Genomic DNA, 21,588 nt, shown 5'->3' with positions numbered 1-21,588 from the left:
AGAGATCGGGGGAGTTGGAGTGATTGTCAAGCGCATTTATAGAATCAGCTGTTACTGTACGTTAATTACATTTTAACACAGTGGGTATTTAATGAAATTAATTTTGCTGCACTTTTGCAAAAGATAGCTGTGAACATGCAACATGTTGGAGCCTAATCACCATCCATCACATGGATGCAAAGGATTTAAACATGCACTGTGCTAATGTACAAATTTAGCACAAAATCAGAAGTACTTGATTCCTTATTAAGTTTTAAACATTATATTCTAGCGAATAAACAGGTACTCTAAATTTGAATCTGGAATTTTATTTTCCTGATTATCCAACATGTCCTTAAATGCAGCACCAGCCTTTTTTCTGTCTTGTTTTCTATCCTATTTATGATCCTTATTTATCAATAGATTTTACTAATGATGAGGCTTGATGGTGCACTAGCATTCTATCCATACATATGAATGTTAATGAATTTATTCATTGGTCTCCTGAAGGGACGGGTTGGTTTAAAGGAGTCATGACGGCCGTCAGAAATGTTTAGAAACTGAAGGCATCGTCCTCTGGAGCCGGGTGTCAGGTCATAGTGACAGTGAATGGAGGCAGCAGACACTGACCTGACGCCTCGGACTGACGTGGCGCTGAAGTTCCACTCGTGGATCCCCTTTTGCTGCAGGATGGATCAGAAAACAAATCATTACATTATAGTCTGGTAGCAGCGTTAGCCCTCATGTGCCGTCAGATCTCACGTTAATAAAGAGACAGGAGAGGAGAGCAGGGATTGGTTTCCGGTGATGAGCCACTTACGTGCTGCAGTACGTTTGAGCAATAATGTACGACAACATGACGAAACAATCAAATAACAATAACCAAAGAATCTCTAGAAAGGAACAGGGGTCCATCATTACAGGGTAGCAACTCACCAAAGAGACCAGAACAGAACAAAAGGCTCTCATAGGTTTTGAATTAGTTAAAAGTTCATTATAAAGCATCGCTACTGTTGCCATGGTTACCTGTATCTTATGTAGATTACCTGTCAGTGACGGCACGTCTGTATTACACACAACTTAACTGATTTCACATGCATATTATAATAATGTGTGCTAACATGCTATAACAAGCAGTCTTAAAACTATCATTAAAACTATCGCAGGGAGGAAACAGTTCCCCGCCACAATAAAGGTTGTATTAACTGTTCCTCTGAGACACATGCATGGCATTTAAGTTTAATATCACGGATGATTTATAAATGATGATGATGATGATGATAAATACTTTAACCATTAAAAATTAACATAAAAGTTGTTGGATGACTTTAATGAGGCTGACTCACCTTGTCGTCAGGGGCAACGTGCCAGATAGACACTGTGTTGTCCTCCACGTCTTTGTTTATGGACAAATACGATGGCTGGTAGACTTTAGTGGGCTCTAATATCAACACCTGGAGGAAAGAAGGAAGTGTTGTAATATTCTGATTTTGGCAGCAGTGAAAATTTGCTGTTTATGCATGAATTATTTAGTTTCTACACGTTTATCCTGACGAGCTGAGCCTGAGATGAGGATACCCCCCCCCCTCAGAGCGAGCCACTCACAGGGAATCGGACAGAGGAGACGTCTTTTTTCGTCGCTTCCACCATGAAGTCCATCCAGAAGTCCACCAGCTCCTGCTTGGGTGCTGGCTGCTCCCCACTGGGTTTGTGGAACTGTTGGTAGATCAAGATGGTCTCCACCAGCGAACGGAGATACCTGAAAGAGAATAAAAGAGGAGTTTCTTTACAACTCCTGGACTGTTTACAACTAAACAACTAATGGTTGGTGGATTTATTATGATCTGATTCTCTACCATTATGAAAAATGGTATGGAAATGGAAAAATTATAGTCGTACTCCAGAAAAAAACAGAGTATGTCAGAATAAGGAGAAATTAAGAATGAGGAGCTAATAAATCGATAATATATAAGAGAATAAAAAGGTATACACAGTAATGTAGCGAGCTCTCATCGTCCGTGACGATTGTTGGAAATTTTTATTATCTCTTGATTTCTTTCCCATTTGCAAACACTGTGTTTTTCTCCACAAATCTTCCTCGGCCGTCTCAGTTCGATCAGCTGATCTTGTGTTTACACAGTGTGGCTACGGAGAAACTGAGAAAGTAGCTCCTTGATTACCGCAGAAAAATGAGCAATTATAGCATGAAAAATACGAGTGAAAAACAGGAGAAAAATAAGTCAGAACTACGTAGTAACAAAGTTACGAAAAACTAAGCCCCAGAGCTAACATATGCACATGAACTGTGGCATGTGGTGCTTGTGAACCACATGAATGGGGGCTCATCAAACGTTTGTCTGGTACACACTGTAAACCCCTGACAAAATGCCCCAGCAGCTGGTTGTTGTATTAACCTAATCCACATTGAGACAACGGTGTTGTTCAAAAGAGCAGAGCAAGTTCTCTGAGTTTATTTTGGGTTCTCCGGTAAGAAAACCTCCAGATGTTTTTACGCCGGGCCACAGATGGCTGCGCCACTTTCAAGGGAAACTCACACAGACAGAAAATGTTTTTCGGCGCGCTACTCTTGAGAGCGTCTTATCTGGATTCTCACCAGATGGGGGCTTTGAGTTTGAAGAGTTTCTCCGAGGCCTGGATGACCCTGGTGTTGTCGCAGGCCAGGATGCTGGCGCCCAGGAAGAAGCCCACATCCCAGTAGCTCTGCAGCTTATCCAGGCTGCCTTTCTTACCCAGCAGGCTGCTCAGCTTGACTCCTGGAAAACAAGAAAGACATTTGCTCTTCGAGATGTCAACCTCTTGGATCAGCCACAATTCACAGCACAGTGCTGTAGTTTTAAAGAGTAATTATTATATTTGTGTAAATGTTCTTAGCTTCTACCGAGGGAAGCCTCTTCTATACGTCCGACTGTGTTAACCAGACGTTAAGGGGAGCAGGTGGGGGTTTCTGGGATAAGCGTGGGAGTGAGTGCAGCCTACGGTTGAGGAGGGTGGGTCTGGTTTAGGGAGCTGCAGGCTGAGTCCTACGACTGTTTTCCCCACATTCCTAAACGTCTTTGAGCCTCGGGGCAAAAGCAGACTATTTGGAAGAAGGGGCTTCAAACCGCAGTTACTTGCAAAACCGGAGGGACTGTTGCCATGAATGTACAGCATATTTACAGGTTAAATATAACATGACTTAACATAACAAAAGGAGATTTGTACTTCCAAACACTGTGGATCTTGTGAAACATCACAGAAATCAACAGGACGGGACAGAGTTAAAAGTGTGATATAAAATCTGTTCAGCACATAACGATTAACAAATGGTGAGTGAGCATAGCGGAGCTATTAGCTGGATATTTCCCACCTGAGTTGGGGACAGCATTGCTGTGTTATCACCTATTAATGTGGATTGGAGAACCTCCTTCCTTTAACTGATGGATGTACACCCAAAATTCAGTCTGTTTTTAGCTCCGGTTTATTTAAAAAATGCAATGTATAGCATTTACAGTATATATACAGTATTTTCCGCACTATAAGGAGCACCTAAAACACAACCACATACACTACAGTAGCTTCCTTATAATGCGCCTTATTCTGGTGAAACAGTTTTAAAATAGGCCATTCATTGAAGGTGAGCCTTATAATCCAGTGCGCCTTATAGTGTAGAAACTACTTTACATATATAACTTTTTTTTTTTTTTTTGAGTGATTTAGTTTAATTTTTTTGTCTCTGAGATGAACGCAGTGACCGTATCCATCACAGCGAGGGCGGATATCCAACCTCGACCTCCACTCACCCACTTTCCGCAGCTCAAAAGACGTGTCAAACTGGTGACCGGTTGCCAGGAGTAGTACAGCATAGTTGATTCCAGAGTGTAATGTCGGCTCCGACTCAAAGCCTTTTTTAAACCTGTCAAAAAAGAAAAGAAAAAAAAGAAAAGAAAGAGCGACTCAAATAACCACTTACTACCGAGAAAACGCTTCGTAACAAATCCTCACCGGGAAACGCAGACGTCTTGGCGGCTGCTTAAGTGACTTCACGTTAGAAATAAATAAAATTAAATAAAATTTTTAAAAAAATACAGCCATATTGAGCTGGGAACAAACCGCAACTGTGAGTTGTCTGACAAAACAGGAAAATTTAATTTATTTAATGAGCAATCTGGTGTGCTGAGGAGGAGAAGGGTGTTATTAGAAGGCCTCTGCCAAGCTGCGACATGGGACTGAATATTTCAGCCAGATGGAAGAAGCATATTCAAGTGACGAATCCAGATGAAGCCAATCAACAGCTTTGTATTATTATCCCTATTGATGCCATCACAGCTATTTCTCCTGTTCTGCAAGGCCTGGATTCAACAAGGGGCTGAAAAGTTGACTGATTAGCATCCGACAAATGCTCCACCATCCACAGTTAAGGCCTGGAAAGAACGTTCTGAGGAACCTGTTGGTAGGTTCTGAGTTAAAAAAGGGAAACCAATGATTTTCATTCATTCAAAATGTCAGCGTACAGTTTTGAGATGAAACAGCCACATGATACGTCTAGAAAGCAGGATTATCATCCTGAACTGAAGCTGACAACAACACCCTGACATTTTGTGGTTGAGGGAAGCGATGCTGCGTCTTAAATTAGAGAAGCTCTGCTTTTTCTTTCCTCGATGAAAAAATATCCTGGTTCCACTAAAGCCGGAATATTTCAAACTGACATAGTTATGTTAAAAAAACAGATTTCAGAAATAGAATGAAAAAAGTCGTCTATATCAGATTATGGAATAAAACATGACTTCTCTTACATATAGCTGACCTTAAAGGACTCATTTAACAAGGTTTTGCTTTCAAGGTATTCTAAGAACTCTGCTATTGTCATTTGTGTTGTTACCAGCAGTGTTAGATAATTAAAAAAGAGGACTTTTTAATCTGTTCATATATTATAAAGTCCACTTCTGAACAAGCTGTCATCTGGAGCCTTCAGGCTCTCTTGTTTCCTCCTTGTTGACGCCTTCACAATAAGAGCTCTAAAGAGATCTTTTATTCATGATGTCATTTACAGCCAACCCTTTAAACTGCGGTTCCACAATTCACGGAGTCACCTTAAACGCACCAGTGTGTCTTACCAGTGTGCGCCGCTGTCTCTGCTCTTCGTGTCGGTGAAGTGGGACTCCAGGAACATGTCCTTGTGGATCCGTCCCACCAGGCAGTAAATGTCCGACGCCACCTGTTCGTCTCCCTCCACCAGGGGCAGCATGATGTCCAGAGCCTTCTGCCTGTCGCCCGGCAGGTTCCTCCTACGCTCGCAAGTATGAGCAAAAAAAAAGCAGGAGGTAAATTAAAAATCTGGCTTCGTTTTTGTCAGGCAAAGGGAACCCTAATCGGCTTTGCATTTTCAGACCCAAACCAAGTAATCAGATTTCATGCATCTTCCTTTGGAGCTCCATGAAGCTTTTTTTTTTTTCTCACAGTGCTTCTCAAAGACCTGGAAACAGACTCTGGTGAGTAAATCAGTATTGTTCTCCTTTAAGTGAATTTCTTACCTTAATTCATAAACGAAGAAAAGCCATACTGATGTCTGACATAATCATAATGAGAGTGGAATTTATTTGGTGCCTAACAGAATAAAGACTGTTTTTTATAGCATAATAAAAGGTTTACTGTGATTTCATTGCACATTAAATACATAGTATTTATAAAAATCCCAGACCCTGTTAATTCTTGGGACCATAAAATTAATCACTGGGTTGAGAACGGCCAATCAAAATCTGCACCAGCAGGTAGTGATTATATCTAGGCTTGTGTTTAAGTGTTGTGTGTACCTAGGGAACAACTACAGCTATTATTATGGGATAGCGATATAACAAGCTCCACTTAAGTTACCCAGTTCACAGGGTGTATTTGAATAATCACCGTTAATATGGGTTAAGCTTGAGAGGCCATTTAATAGTACATTCCCACATTAATGTACAAACTAGTTAACATGTGAATTACCAACAGGGGTCATTTATATCTTCAGGTTCTTGATTATTATGGTGATTTTTTCAGCACTGCTTTCTCCACAGTCATTTCTGAAGACAGTGAACGCATCATGAGCTTAAAGAAGAAATTAAGTTTGGTCTCACGCCGGTGTAATGTGTGAAGGAGACACATAAGTTCTCTTCCAGAGTGATGGTTCGATAAAACACACCAGCTGAAAGCTATTACCATGGAGACCGTCCAGAGGGAGAGATGCTCGGGGAGACAAAAAGCCGCGCTCTCCTCCTTCATCTCTTCGTTTCTCTCGCTGGTATTTGAGGAGGAGATTCTTTCCCCCGTTGGTGCGAGGCTCTCAGCAACCGGGTCAGAAATCATTCGCATTCCTTTCTCTGCTCTGCTGCGGTCGAGAGGCTGAAGCCGATCGGTTCGCAAACACTTCAACCTCCAGTGGAGTTAAAAGCGAAGCCGCTCGGTCTGACCAATCAGCAAGTTTTTGTTCGGGCGTTTGATTGCTTCAGGCTGAAGGCCTTTTAGCAGAACCTCAAGGTGATCATTTAAACTGCTGCAGGTGGAAAGTTCAGGACCTGAATGGGTCACCAAGCCGGTGTGATCAGATGTCAAAGACGTTCTCCGTTTTATTTTCTCAGGAGGTGTGTGTGACTGTCTTACCGATTCAGTGCAAAGGCGTAGTGGAACTTCACATGTGGATGAGCCATGGGGTCAAAGGTCGGGAGCTTCTCCAGGGTCTCCACGAGCTTCACGATGGACTCATAATCCTGGAGGAGAAGTAAGGATAAATTACCCATAATTCCCTGCACCGACTTCCTCCAGTCGCACAGGGAGAATTCCTGATGTCTCTTTATTCCTTCAACCGTCTGCTTAACACCAAAAGCAGTTCAATCACTAATAACTTGCCTGCACAACCACTACACCCAGAGCACGCTGAATAATTCAGCACGTCCTCAGTGTGTGTGTGTGTGTGTGTGATGAATCATTCATGAGTGTGAGCGCTGCCCGTGGTGAGTGGGACATTCTAGATGGAGAGTGCCGTCTCAATGCAAAGCGCGAGAAACGCAAAGAGCGGCAGATTAAGAGCAAACGCCTTGCCTGGAGCTCGCTGCAGGCGCCGTGCGATCGGCCTCAGTTTGAAAAAACGTAATTTGTAAGATCCAACCTATTAAGGTTCCATAAGAGTATTGATTTGGATATCGCTAATCAGCACTAAGAAAAGCAAGAAGGAGATTTTGTGGAAGTAAACAGATTTAAGCTTTTACATTTCTGGTGAATGCAAATGTTGAAGTGAATTAACAGGAAGGAGCAGTTCAGAGGTGTTAGACGGGCGTACCTGGATGTCCCGGTAGGTGAGCAGCAGGTTTATGACGATGTCGACTGAAAGGCACTCCACGTTGTCCAGTCGCTGCTGAATCCGGTTCAGCTCGGCGGCCAGTTCTGACCCGGTGTAGAGCTCACGAGCCTTACGGATCTCATTCAGGATCGTCTCGCGGAAGTACTGGCTGCAAAAGGGCAAGAAATAAAACATGAGAAGAAATATGTCTACGCTACAAGACAACCCCATTACCACCCTCCGCAGAAGCCTCTTACATTGAAAGTGGAAAAAGCTTGTTATTTTTGTGACTTCCATACAAAAAACCCAATTAAAAGCGCACAAGTCAAATTATTTTTGGTGCTTTGGTTTCTCTTTGAGGGGTAGTTCTGACAGGCCCGAGTTCTAATGAGTGTGCAGTCAGACATTCTCCAGAGAGTCGAGCTAATTTCCACTTCTCTCCAAAGTCGACAGGACAGAATATTTCAAGCTGCCATGTTTAAACTCCCACGATAGAAAGACATTTGATAGCGAGACATTGACTCCCATCTAAAACGTAATCAAATGTTTGCAGCCTCTTCAGGGTTCTAAACGGTAATGTTGCAAAATCCATTTGTTGGATCACAGATAACTTTATTTTCTGTTGAACTACCGAGACCCTCTTGAAAGGTTTAGATTGCATTTAAACCAAGTCATTCTTACTACTAACCAGGATGCAGCATTTACTTTTAAAATCAATAGTTCTGCCTTAAAACAGATTTAACTAAAACAATCCCTAATCCAAAGTCCAATTATTAACCTAAGAATAGTTTATGATTCACTGATTAAAAAATATTGAAGAAAAAAAAAATAGACCCATTTTATACTGTTAAAGGAAGTTCAGGTTCATTTAAAGATTTAACATAAAATCCATCCTTGCATAAAACCTCACGGTAACCCATTTAATTTCTCATGTAGAATATTATGGAACCTTATAAAAAGGCTGATCTCTGAAATCTGCTACCACACAAACAGACTTGGGTGAAAACTGTGGCTGCAGCAGCCTTAAAAATAGGACAGTATATCCTCTTTTATTACATAATCCTACATGAAAGCTGCTAAAATTAAATGTGTTTGTTCATCATCTTTTATGTATTCATGGAAAAACATCCAGAAACTCTGTCGACCCCCTTGTTCTGACGATTCCCCCTCCCCTGATTGATAGCAGGGAGTGTTCAGGCTAAAGTCCAATTGACTAAATGACGCTCTGTTCACGCTCTTTAAATGAGGATATTAAAAAAAAAAAAGGATTGCGCTGATAAAAATAGCCAGGAACTGAACTGAAAAAAGACTTGTAAGAGAAGCTTCGTCAAAGCGAAGGTTTTTCTCTCCTGCCTGTAAATCCTGACTCCTGTTCCAGGAGCTGGCTGTTGGCAGGAAAGCCTGCAGTATTACTCCTGCAACTGTAGTGGTAATAGCTGTAATTATTTATTTATACGTAAACGTGGATTGACACCCGGATCATCGCTGACGAACACTCCGCATAAAGAATTACAGTCAGTAACAATGGGAAGTGTTTGTTCTGCTGAGAGCCAGAAATCACACCATCCCCGTCACCAACCAGCGGCTCGTGTCTAAGCCGTAACACACCTTTGGCTCGCGAAACATTTTGAGCATTTTAAACACACAACAGAACACTTAGATGTGCCCGCAGAGGAAGTTCTTGTTCACAGGAAGAGATTTAAATTGTTTTTTCTTTTGCTTCCTCATTCTCAAAGTCTGGGAATTCCCTTCATTAATGTTTATTATGGCCTATTAGAACATCAGCACGGCCCTGTTCCACCTATTTAGTTCTATTCACCCCTGCTGAAGTACTTCTATCTGTGCTTTTGTCCTCCGTTTACTTACTGGGAATTGGCCTGGGACACCTTGAGCAGCTGGATGAAGCGGTCGAGCAGCGGCATGCAGATGGGCCCCAGCAGCATCTCGAAGCTGGGCTGCATCAGCTCGGTCAGGCCCTTCATCAGGCTGCTTTCGCAGCAGTACACCTTGTTGTGGGGGGTCACCATGTACGGGATGAAGGTGTAGTTGGCCGAGCAGGTCTGTTGATACCAGAGAAGGTTTCAGATTAGGAGCTGTCAGTGTATCTGAGCATCGGAGGACTCTTCTGTTGGAGCGTGACACATTAGCAGCTATTTCGCCAAACGTGGGCGGCGTACCGTTTGGACAATGCAAAAGACCAAACCACCACAATCCACAATGACTGGACGACTCCATCTGCTGAGAGGATTGTGTGGTATGACTGAAAACTAAACTGTTCTTGTGTGGCGAAATTCCCTGAGGTCAAAACCAAGCAGAAACTGTGAAAACAAGTCAGAATGCAGCTTCGGGGAGACATGTCCTGACTTTAAGCATGTTAAAATGCAAATTATAATGTGACATAACAACGTGTTAAGTCTCTTTGTTGAATCATTCAGCTGCAGATTCTTCAACTTCCACATTCACGGAGTGTCGTACATCCGAAGCGGTTAAAAATAACCACAGGGAGTTCATTTAAAGTGCATTAATGGAATCTTTGGTTGAAAAATTACCTCGTCTAAATTATGCAAACAACATATTTTGCAGGCACTGGAGAGTAAAACATGACACTGTGAGGACAGGAAGCAGATTGCCTGGAGGAAGTCTGAGATGTTTCCCTTCATTGAGGCGGTTGCAGGTAATGACAGGAGGTTTAGGCAGCGATCTGTCAACAGACAATACCAGCAACGAACCGGTCTGAACGGGTAGCACCTGGGAGAGGGGTTGGGGGTTGTGCATTACTGATGGTCCCGATGGAGAACACTCTCAGCTGTGCACGACAAATTCCACTTGTTCATGTGGCCGGGCGCTCATGAAAAACAAGCAGAAACAGATGCAGTGCAGCCTCTGCATCCAGTGCCGAGCTCTACCCTGTTATTTGCTGCAGCTGCGAGCACTAAAAGTGTCTTTTAAGCACTTTAATTCTATGCAAATATGCCTGGAAGTGTATGCCTGAGGTTTTACTCTCCAGCAGAGGTTGGGACGTTCCTTTAGAGATGGGAATGGTGAAGCGATTCTAGTTGAAAGCTTGTCCTCAAATCACATGAAACGTGTTTCTGTCCCTTTTTTTTTTAATGCAGAAAGTCATGCGTAGTTAAATGATTTTTGCCAAAACGAGTAACCGTGGTAGGGGACAAGAAAATAAAATGTCAAATCAGGAAATACCAATGTTTTTTTACACAAATGCATCATCATGTCTGTTATAGAGGAGAGAACCAGTTCCAAAAGCTGAACAGCGACGCTGCTTCATGTGTGCATGCACGTGCTGAGACTACACGGATACATGTGTGTCTGTATTTCTGCTTTTTCTCCAAAAAAAAGAAGAAGAAGAAGTAACCAGGAATCAGCAGGAGAATCAATAACAGCACTGGTAAAACAAAAAGCAACAAAAGCTAACACCTGTGTTGTGAATACAGGCAGGAAATCTGCTACTGGCATCTTCAAGCCTGTGGAGGTCTTGTCAAAAGCGAGTCATCCCGGAGTGTCGGTGTGGTGAAAGACGACATGATGGCGTCTGAAGGCGGATGGGCTGTTACCCAGCTGCATCCTGACAGCATCAATATTCTACCACGCTTTCAGCCTCTCAGTGCATCTTTCAGAAAACACACCGCTGCTGCCGCTGCCGCTCTCGCTCTCGAGAGTCAAAGAAAAAGGAAGTGAAAGAAAAACGGCGGCATCAAAGCGAAGGTAAGCAGAGATAACAACTTCCTCCTGCGACAGCGGCGTCTCATGACATCACCCTTCTGTAAATAAACCCGCTGACCTCTGTTTGTCAGGTGGAAACACACACTTTGCAAAAAAGAAAAGAAAAAAGAAACTCCTCTCCTTGTGGGATTAAGGACATCTACAGGTAAAGTTAGAACACATGACAGAGAGTGAGTCACTTACTCAACCAGTGAGTCACCTCTCTTTTTTTATTTTTTTTTTGGCCTTGGCGATTGAATGTACATCCATTGGCAGCTACTGCAGCAAAGCCTTGGAGCTGCATAATCAATAAAAACACTGAAAAAGACACGTGGAGAAAAGCTAACCGCACTTTAATGTTTGCACTTAAATTTTAGAGCGATCAAACAATCTTTAGCCTGTTAAAGTAGTCGCCGTGACTCACGAGCGTCCATACCTCTTTCACCCAGCCCCTCTAGCTTTCTACTCTCTTTAGTCTTTGGATATAAATGTGAGTCAGTCGGTAGCTAGTCAGCAAATTCACAACAATTCAGATATAGCCATGTGTGAGCAATTTGATGGAGGGTGGTCATCTGAATGCTGGTGGGTAGTAAAGAAGTTCTCAGTTAAAATAAAATGAACAACACATGCTTTTTAAAGCAGACAATAGGACACATTAGCGCCTGCAGAGTGCTGTGTTTAACGTGTCTAAAGGTGGGAAATAAATGCAACACCAACCATCAAACAGAGACCGTCCTCAATCAAACTTTTGCCGTGCAGGAAAGCTTGTCTTATCAGCATGTCGTGTGGTCATTTTATGACTTCGGGGGGTGCGATTGTGTCATTTGTTGCTGCAGCAAAACTGTTAGGAATGCAGTAAATGCTGCTTTTCCGTCCTGTAACATGTGCTGTACACGTTAACAAACACGCCTTAACAGGGCTGGGAGATTAAAAAGCAAAGGATCAGTAACTGAATGCATAAACTTGCAGGATTAAAAGGTTACGCAAGATATTTAGGCTCCTGTTGACCTCAAGTTAAAGTTTTAGAAAGGGGTTAAAAAAATCTATTGTTATAAGAAAAGTGCTAACTGTGCACCGCTGCTGAGGCTGTTGTTCTCACTTTTCATTTTTACTTTTGCTGCAAACCTTCACCTGACTTTCAGCATGAGGTTGAGTCGATAATTATCATTCAAGTGAGCTGTTCTACAGCAAGAACACATTGAAATGGAGAGAAAACAGACTTCTACCGACTCAAAGAGCTGGTTAAGAGCACACAGAGCAGCCGTGTAAGTGCCCCGTGATAAAAGGACAAGGACAGAGCACATAGAGCCATGAAAAAAACTCACTGTGGGTTCATGCACTCTTATTGTGAGCGTTAATCAGCTCTCCGTGTCAGAGATCAGTACATTTCATGCAGCACGGAGCCACTTCCACTCTCAAAAGCTACTTAAGAGCGCTGAGCCTTCCCTCTCCTCACAAGAATGTGCCCACGCTGCTGGTATTGTCAGGTGTTTGCGCGGGTAAAATGGCCAACATTGTTATTTATACATATTATGTACAAAGGCGGTGGTTTCTTTGGAAATTTGTGCAGAATCGTTGGTTTTATCGCTCAATGGGTTTTTGTTCGTGCAGCAAGGATCTGCTCATCAGCAAAGTCGTGTGACGTCTCTACAATCCGATTCCAAAATCCATCAGGATCTCAACTGGACGGACCACCAAACACGTCCTCCAGGTCCTCAGATGAAAGGATTTGCAGGTTGTTGTTTTTTATCTTTTATACTAGAAACACTAACACAAAGTCCAATTTGTCTACTTTTGAACTGTTGATTGGACAAAAAGAATTATTAAAAATAACTTCATCATCAATCTATTTGCCAAAAAAGACTAAAAAATAGTTGACTGATTCTTAAAGTGATGTCATATTACATTTTGTAGGAACCCTCCACACTATTTGGCATTATAACTTCCTTCATAGATGGATTACAATGAAAACACAACTTCAGAATCAATATTGGGATCTGCAGAGAAGTGTGAGTCAATAGAAGAACAGGATTTCCTTAAGTTGAGAGCAGCGCCGTATTTGAATGCTGCACATTTTTGCATGTCAGGGGTTGATTGCTTGCGCCTGACTTGCAGGTGGTGGCCACGCAGTCGCTGTGGAAGCAGAAACATAAGTGGGAAAAAGAAACCTTTATAACACCGTGAGGAGAAATGTAAAGCGTGAGTCACGGCGTTCGCTGCACATTGTGAAGAAACATATTCTCTGCACCGCCTTGTGTATGTGTGATGTGTGAGCTGTGGGTGAATAATGTGTGAAAGGCAAAGGAGGGAGGAAGTCAGATGGTTTTGTGTACTTACAGTGTTCTTCTGGCAAATGATCTCCTGAAAGATAAAGAAAGAAAGAAAAAAAGACATTTAGAGATGTAATGAGGACATTTTCCTCCTCTGGGTAAATTTTAGACCAAAAAACAAATTGATAATAATATAAAATCTGCAACATCTTTTAAGAAGCATATGATAAGTATAGATTCACTGAGAGCTCCTGGAGGTTTTGGGTGTATTTTCAAAGGGAACTTTGGTATTTGAAGAAACCCTCTGATGTTGCAGCAAAACCTTTTAAGACAATCTAGGAGCCTGATGGAGATCAGAGGAAACCACCAGAGAGAAGTGGTGTTTTTCAGGCAGAATGAGGTGCAGTTAGCCGACCGTGGAGTCAGGCCGGCGGGCACCGGGCGGACCACAGGAAGGAAAAACCCCTTTAAAGGAACCAGCTCCCATTAGGGGCGAGAAAGAGCGCTGGCTAAAATAACTTTTTCATTCCAGAGAAAGAAAGAAATGATAGAGCTGAAGATGCTAATTGGCTTTTCTGTCATGTTTATCCTGACTTTCTGGACAGCCTGTGTAGTAATACAGCCACCGACTGAGGATCCCTGCAGCCATAAAGATCCTCTTACTACTCAAACAACAACCCATAAAGCCTCCAGTGTTCCAGGGCGCCTGTATTACAGGCCTCACACTTTGCGAGTTATGTCTAATATGCTGCACAGTTGCATTAAAGGCCCATTCATGCTCCTGCTAGGTAAGTAAATGGATGTGTCCTACGAAAAAAAAACAGATTTTCTGTTCATGTTGGCAAAAACGACCACAGGAGGGCAGCAAAAAGCCCAGATTTTAAGTTGCACAAATATGGCGATGGTGGTACGTTAGACATTTGAGAATGGACAATTTTCGCAGTCGTGCTCATTTGTTGTCCTTTGCTTGGATTGTAGCTATACTAGCCTCAGAAATTTCCAATGATGTTGCCAAATTCCATCTGCTTCATCCGTATTTGTACGATCGCTGAAAATGCGCGCCAAATATGTAAAGACTCGGCGGTGGACAAAGACACATCGAACCTAGATGTTGCTTCAGAGGCGCACCAAATTTAAAAATGTGGATGCATCCCACATATCTTCAAAAAGATCCACATTTTTAATCACATTTTCAAAGTTAGTGTCACCAATAAGGATCCAAATTTCTTCCAAAGTTGCATTTTCTGTTCTTGAGGTATGGCGCCAAATACTGGCCATTTTGGAGAATGCTATGAGGTAACAGCGAGGATTAACTCTGACCTTTTTGGAAATAAAATGTCATCATTTTATTCTGTTAGACATTTGTGTGGAATTTTGTCAAGTGTATGAATTCTTGAGTTATCGCTAAATAAATGCTTTTTTTTGAAATCACAGTGACTTTGACCTTTAAACGACAAAATCAAACCAGTTCACCACCGAGTCCTTGCAGATGTTGAGATTCCCTCAGGAGTTCCTGACATATATCCACAAGAACAGCACAGACATATGGACGCACAATGTGACCACATGATGCTTCAGTGCACGCCAATCACCGCGGGCGAACAAATGGTCAAGTTAGCTGCGACGCACAACCGCATCATCATCTTCTCCAAACTCCATCGAACCGTTGAAGCGTTTCTGTTTTGCTTGACACCAGATGACATTTCGGCCAATCTCCTGCCCTTCCTTCAATCACCACAGATTTAATTCTGTTGTAGTTGTCATGGCAGCTCACCTGCAGGGACTGGATGGAGTTGGAGTTGGTGTCACAGTACAGGATGATGTTGTTGGCCATGCTGAAGCTCTCTCTGACTCCCAGGTGGTAAAAGAGCGAAGGTTGGCGAAAGGCATCCGTCATCTCCACCACGGCTATATCTGGTGGATAGAAGTACAGACACTACGTTAGCTCTCTGGGTCAGTGGTATTTAGATGCCACTGACTAGAGCCTCTCCCACTTGCTACAAACAAAAGGCAGGGAACACCCTGGACAAGACGCCAGCTCATCGTAGGACATACAACATCTTAACATGAACAAACTTCCTACCAAGTTTCATCAAATTCTGCCTGGTATTTTATTGTGAATAGATGGAAATGGTTAAAATAAATAAATAAAGAGCCCTTATTTCTTCATGTTAAAAGACGTTAATACAAATTCCTGGATCCGCCCCTTTATAGGGTTTGACGGCAAAATTTTATTTATTCATCCCAATCATCTGCCCAACCTTCCCAAAACAATATCTTGACTCATGCATTTTAGGGGTGTTCTGATAGATAATGGGACGGTAATCATGACGGGGACCCACCGATGAGGTCGGGATGCGTTTCAACTGAGTTCACTTCATCCTGCTGGGGAAGAAAAACAACAGAAGAGCTCCCAGAGCCACACAGAGATAACACCACACCCTGATTACTGATCTGTTTCCAACCATCCGCCTCTCTCTGTCAACAAACACACCGCGTGGAGACGGAGAGGAAAGACTCTGGTTCAACTGACCTTCTGCCTCTAATGGGTGGCAGTAAACGAATGCCTGTGTGTTTAAATGAAAGATTTCTGCCGGAGGTACTCCCCGCTATATTAAGTCATCTCGATTCAACGGGGCAATTAAAGCAGCGGCTTGCACTCTCCGATTGCCTCTGAATTGTTTTGAGAATAGTGTTATTATTAGGTGTTATCAGTTTATCACCCATTGTGGACTTGACAAAGAACAAACAGTGAGAATGAACATTGGCAGAGAGACAAATACGCAGATGACATAATGATTATATTGTGTCAATAATAAATTTAGTGCTCTTATATCAAAACAATACAACAAATAAATGTTGGGACACTGTGTGTTGTGTGTGAGGGAGAGAGAAATCGATGCAGAAGTGCCCTAAACTTTCTCCAGCAGGGGGCGTCCCATTCTGTGCAGAGTTAATACGTTCTCCACACGTTTGTGTGGGTTCTTTCGGGGGGTTTCGGTTTCTTCCCACCTTCAAAAACATGCAATTCAGGCGAATTGATTGGTTCCAAATTGTCCATAGGTGTGACTGGTTGTTTGTCTTTCGTGTGGCTCAGCGGTGCACTGGAGTCAATGGTGTCAGTTCTATTAAACTAGACGAAAAAGCACAGTAAGCTATAAGATGGGGCTTCCAGTCTACATCACTATAATCTCAGTTAAATGTTGGTGTCAGTTCCATTTCTGTATCCCTTTATGTCACCTCATTGTGACCCAATAAATCAGATGCAGATGAAGCCAGACGCGAAATTCAATCAAAATCTGTTGACAACATTTTCGAGATGTCTGGTGGACAAACAAACTGACTGATCGTTGTGATCACACAACCTCTCATGACTCCCATCGGGGCGAGGTAATAAATGCATAAATGTCTGCCGGGTGTATAAATAGGCAACAGTTTGCTAATATCTTCTCTATAATGGGGTAATAAATCAATTTTATGTGTGCAGCTTGTTTCACGGCTCCAAAGTGGCAAACAATCATCTGACACTGATTTAATAACTGATAGCTGCTCATTCGTTTTGTGCAACAACACGTATCTGATGCAGTCACAGCTTCAAACACGGCTTACATGCACAAAAATGCGCCAAAACACTTCAAAGTCGGTGGCTTCATGTCAACATAACTCTGCAGGGGAAAGACTATCAGAGGCTATCTGGATGTAGCGTTGGAGAGCCTCAATCAGCGATGAAGGGTTGGTGACTCATCACCAGCTCATGCAAATTCAACCAGGATGCAGCCACTTGTTGCCCTGGAGGTTCACATCATCAGACCTTTCCTCCACACAAGCCTTAAAAAAAAAAAAAAAAAAACAACTCACATTTTCATTATAGCCAAGTAGGCAGAGGACAGGATATGAGGGATTTGAAGCTTTGCGGCTCTGCGCAGTGATGCAGAATATCAAGAGGTTTTTGTTCTCGGATGAGCAGCCGGTGTCGTCACGTCAGAACATTGTGTTTCACTTTCTGACATACGAAGCAGGGGAGGTCTTAATCCTTTAGAAAGCACTTGTTACTCCCATCTCAATACTGTATTTCTCTCCTGATCCCCATGACTGAATATACAAGACTGTCATGCGTCATTGCAATTCCAAACAAACGCAGACGGGTTCCTTTTCTTAAAGAAAAAAATTAGGGGCACTTTCTAATCATTGACTTGACAGAATATCTGGAATAAAAGAAGGTTTCGTTTCTTCAGTCCCGCTGCATTAATGCACACAAGGTGCCACTGAATGTCAACACCCAGACAGCGCAGGGGTGGCTTATAAATAAAAGATAAGCTAGTCTCATTTCTCTGCCAGCAGGAGACGCCATCAATATTACATCTCAAAGAGACTTTAATGCAAACAGGCCGTTAAAAGGCAGCGACGTAACACGTGTTATTATTTTCTGACAGAAAAAGGAGGTTGTTTTCAAAATGCGCTGATGGTTGGAGAAAGGGGAAATTCTTCATTCCTGCTTTCCAGCCAGCCTCACAGCGCTAAATCTGAAAGGGGGTGGGGGGGTTGCTGTCAGAGTGAAGCCAGCGTAGGTGATGAATAAGGAAGGCAGCGGGCCTCCATGCACGTAAGACAAAAACACAAGATAGTCTTGCTCTTCCAGAAGAACCGAGAGGAAGACTCACTTCTCGTAAGGGCTTTGTGCTTTGAACAAAGCCGCCGGGGAGCTGACAACACTTGTAACCGTGTCGTCGTGTCATCGATGCGGAGTGTGCATTTCAGTCCGGATGAACGCGTACTGAACAATATTAGAAAAACTCAGAGGAACAGCTTGTGTCAGACATCTGGCATCTATTCAGAAAAACAAAGCCGATGATGTCACAAACTGTTCGGCGGACGGCTTTCAGACGTTGTGACATTCACGGGTCTCTGAGGATGAACCTTACGTATTTTTTGTGACGTTAATCCTCTAGCCTCGTATTTTGCATAAATAAAATAAAATGTGCAAAATGAATGCAACCAGAAATGCAAAATTTTCCAGACTCACCTTCCCAACAATTTTAATATCAATAGATGTTATAGTTTTTGCACAATCCTGCAGACAACCAGCCAATCAGCAAACAGACAGACGTGAATACATGAACACTTTGGTGAAGGTAATCAATAATTACAATAATAGCTGCTAATTATCTCCCAGTAGAACAGACACTACATAATGAACATTTAGACATTATTGTCCACAATAGGAAATTCTTTTCCGCGAAATGAGATGAGTCCAACCACAGGCTGACAGCACAACACGACAGAACAATGAGTAAACCGACAGCAGAACACGCTCGAGCCTGTTCTTCACGACTTGATGGTTACCAACGTGACCGCAGGAATACGGCTTTAACCAGACCGAGCCGTTCTGCCCTCGGTACCAGAGCCCTGGGGGCAGAAGGGTGAGTAGGTGTGTGGCATTCGGTGCCATCGGTGATGATATGCCGGCTATGGCTGCAGTGTTCAGGGCTGTGAGCTTTGGCGTGGGGAGGCAGATCATAAAATACCGGTTAGGGCTCTCACTGTCTGAAGCCAAAGTAAATTGTCCTTATATTTCAGTTCCACTTTGAATATTCTTATTTTCTTTATTTTCTGGTTAAAACTTTTGATGCTGGTTCAGTTTCAGAGCTTTACGACTCCAAAACTTTCCTTCATATGAGGATCGATCCAAGGTCTGGATTTGGAGTTGGTTCTCATGCAGACGGGGCAGAAATCTGTACTGACAGAAACAGTTAGTGGATGCCAGGAAGCTGTAATAGGGGTCCTCCTACCACTGTGGGGCGCTGTATATTTGTGGATTATAGTGTTTCAGCACCTGCTTGTCCTACCGATTATTACCAATGAACAGCATCGTTACCATAAAGAAATATTTCATACAAATGCGCAGGTTTCACTAACATGGGGAAGACGTCACAGTAATCTATATCACTGGAAATAAACAGCACAGAAGCGGTGACTATCTGATATGGACGCACTGAACAGCCCAGCGTCTGAGTGTTTGCTCATCAATGCAACAGCATGACGGAGTGGATGCCAACGAAAGAGCAGCGCTGCCAACGAGGCGCCGACAGCGGGCCGCGTGGAGCCGGCAGCAGACTCCTCCAGCCGACCTCCTTAAACAGGGTCTGCCTCTCGGTTACATACACCCCCACCCCACCCCTCAGCTAGCGCCGTAGTCGATGCCATCATCTAAAATCATTAGCGATACCGAGTTTATCCGTAGTAGAGAGGCGAGGCAAACTGGGAGTAAACCAAGGTCTGGTAATCCTGTAGACCTCCTCCAGCTGGGCCTCCTGTTGTCGACTGGAGCTAAATTGATTCCCTTGCCTACTGCTCAAAGCAGAGGAGGAAAAACAATTCAATACTCTCGCTATTTGGCTTTCAGTAATGTTTTCCCTGCTACTCGGGGTTCCTCCGGCCTAGCGGTGCCTCCGAGGGGCGAGGGAGGGCAGAGAGGAAGAGAGGGAGGGGGATGATGAGCAGCGTGGCGAATGCACAACTACATGAACTAGCCTGGGAAATTGTTCAGGTGTCTCTGAAATGGATCCTTCTCATGCCTCTCCTGGGGGGGGGGGGGGGGTTGCTCTTTTCGGAGCGGATGGTAGGGGGGTGGGTAAATGGCGCCGGAGCCCGTTGGAGTGGATATGGATTGTTTCAGCGCCTCAAAGCGTCTTTTTGTCTTCTCTCCTTGTGCTCGGAGCCAAACGGAAAAGAATACATTCAAACACGGAGAAATCTATTTTAATGAATGTGGGCAGCTGAGAAATGTAAACAGTCACTAGCAGCAGCCTTCAGCTATCAACGGCGCCACGCTCGCATCAGCTGCAATAAAGATATACAGCCTATGGAAATAGGCTTAACATCTATTTTATTCTTCTTTAATACGTAGATGTAGAATAAGGGGTTCATTCCAGACCCTGGCAACAGATCTATCTATCTGTGATTGAATTTCCTACAATCGTGGATGGCTCTGTAGCTTATTCTCAAGAGCTTTCGACCTAATTAATTTAGCTCTACCTTGTATTGAATGGCGACGCCTGAGAAAGGCTGCGAGATTCAGTCAAAAACTAAAGAGAACAAAAGAAAAACACCAAAGGGAACCAGGAGCTCATACGATTAAATGACATGAAAGTAGATTTGTTCATTTTCTAAAACTTTTTTCCAACCTACAATGACAAAAGATAACATTTTTTTATTTAAACATAGAAAGTGGACATGTAAATAGATATTCGCATCTCATGTGTTCAAAATTTATCCAAGCAGCAACAGTAAAAGCTAAATAGAGTGTTATTATGGTTCTAATCAACATTCCATTGGGGATAAAGGATTTTTCTGTAAACACTTCGAGCTTTTTCTTTCGGATGCATAAATCCTTCTATTTCAAATAATTTACATTCCCTTCATATGCTCTTATGACATAAAAACATTTCATATTTCTGTAGCAATTCAATTCCAATCCCGCAACTTCGTCCACAGAGGTCACTGACGGGCCTCTGGTTCTACAGCCTTTGACTAACAGGTAAAGTATTTAAATAAAGCACAAACTCCACATAAGATGCTGTAACCATGGAGACTCAGCGAGACCGTGGGATAAATGAGAAGCTCCTCCTTTGCTGCTGTTGAAACCCCGGCTGCTGCCCCCCAGACCAGAGTGCAGCAGGAGGGTTTCCCATAACAAAGATGGAGAGACATAGTGGAATTACTGTCTCCGTGCTCCCCTAAAAATAACCCCCCCCCCACTCCAAAGATCCTTTTCCTTGCCTTAATAAGGGAGTCTTAGGGACGACGATGTTTCCTGCAAAAAATTTCCTGGAATGGACGGCTGTTGTGATGCGGTGTGTTGTGGCAGCTGTGCGATTAGCATCTGCTGAGCTCGAGCCAACGATGATGATGCTTTGCTGTCAGGTCGAGGTGACACGACCAAGAAAAGGTCAGGACGGAACCAAGACACCCAAGATGTTTCCTACAAGCTTTATTTTCCCTCATCAAAATGCACGATGTGCATGCTGGATGTATTTTTTCGGTGCATTGCTGTGGGTGTGATGGAACCATACAAGCACAAAGACGTCTCAACTCCCAGAGGACAACATAGGAAATACTAGACAATCGCTTATTGTGGAGTCTAGATGCCCTGCCTTGGAGAGATTATCACTCCTTTTTATTTTTAGAAACGAGTGCCCTCGAAAGGAAACACAGAGATACAGGAAATGAGACAAATCAGCCAGTTGCACCAGTCTGCCCCCCTCTTACCCCCTCATTTTTTTTACCTCTCCTCCACTTTGTTGCCTT

General features: G+C 43.1%; 1 protein-coding gene across 2 annotated transcripts in view; it reads right to left on the bottom strand.

Moving 5' to 3' along the window:
- map3k5 (mitogen-activated protein kinase kinase kinase 5) overlaps window positions 1–21,588 on the bottom strand; it is a 41,074-nt gene that overhangs the window by 14,500 nt on the left and 4,986 nt on the right. For both annotated transcript variants that reach the window (XM_068341821.1, XM_068341820.1), the window contains exons 2-12: window positions 15,056–15,195; window positions 13,349–13,372; window positions 9,158–9,351; window positions 7,292–7,460; window positions 6,616–6,722; window positions 5,094–5,264; window positions 3,780–3,892; window positions 2,594–2,753; window positions 1,585–1,738; window positions 1,326–1,433; window positions 610–662 (exon numbers count right to left, since the gene is read on the bottom strand). In XM_068341821.1, coding sequence (XP_068197922.1) covers window positions 610–662; window positions 1,326–1,433; window positions 1,585–1,738; window positions 2,594–2,753; window positions 3,780–3,892; window positions 5,094–5,264; window positions 6,616–6,722; window positions 7,292–7,460; window positions 9,158–9,351; window positions 13,349–13,372; window positions 15,056–15,195 — 1,393 coding nt within the window. The remainder of the gene's footprint in view (window positions 1–609; window positions 663–1,325; window positions 1,434–1,584; window positions 1,739–2,593; window positions 2,754–3,779; window positions 3,893–5,093; window positions 5,265–6,615; window positions 6,723–7,291; window positions 7,461–9,157; window positions 9,352–13,348; window positions 13,373–15,055; window positions 15,196–21,588) is intronic.

The sequence above is a fragment of the Antennarius striatus genome, chromosome 19 (genome assembly GCF_040054535.1).
Source record: "Antennarius striatus isolate MH-2024 chromosome 19, ASM4005453v1, whole genome shotgun sequence".
Classification (NCBI taxonomy): domain Eukaryota; kingdom Metazoa; phylum Chordata; class Actinopteri; order Lophiiformes; family Antennariidae; genus Antennarius; species Antennarius striatus.
Note: the sequence above shows the minus strand (reverse complement) of the source record. Positions and strands in the feature narration are given on the sequence as shown.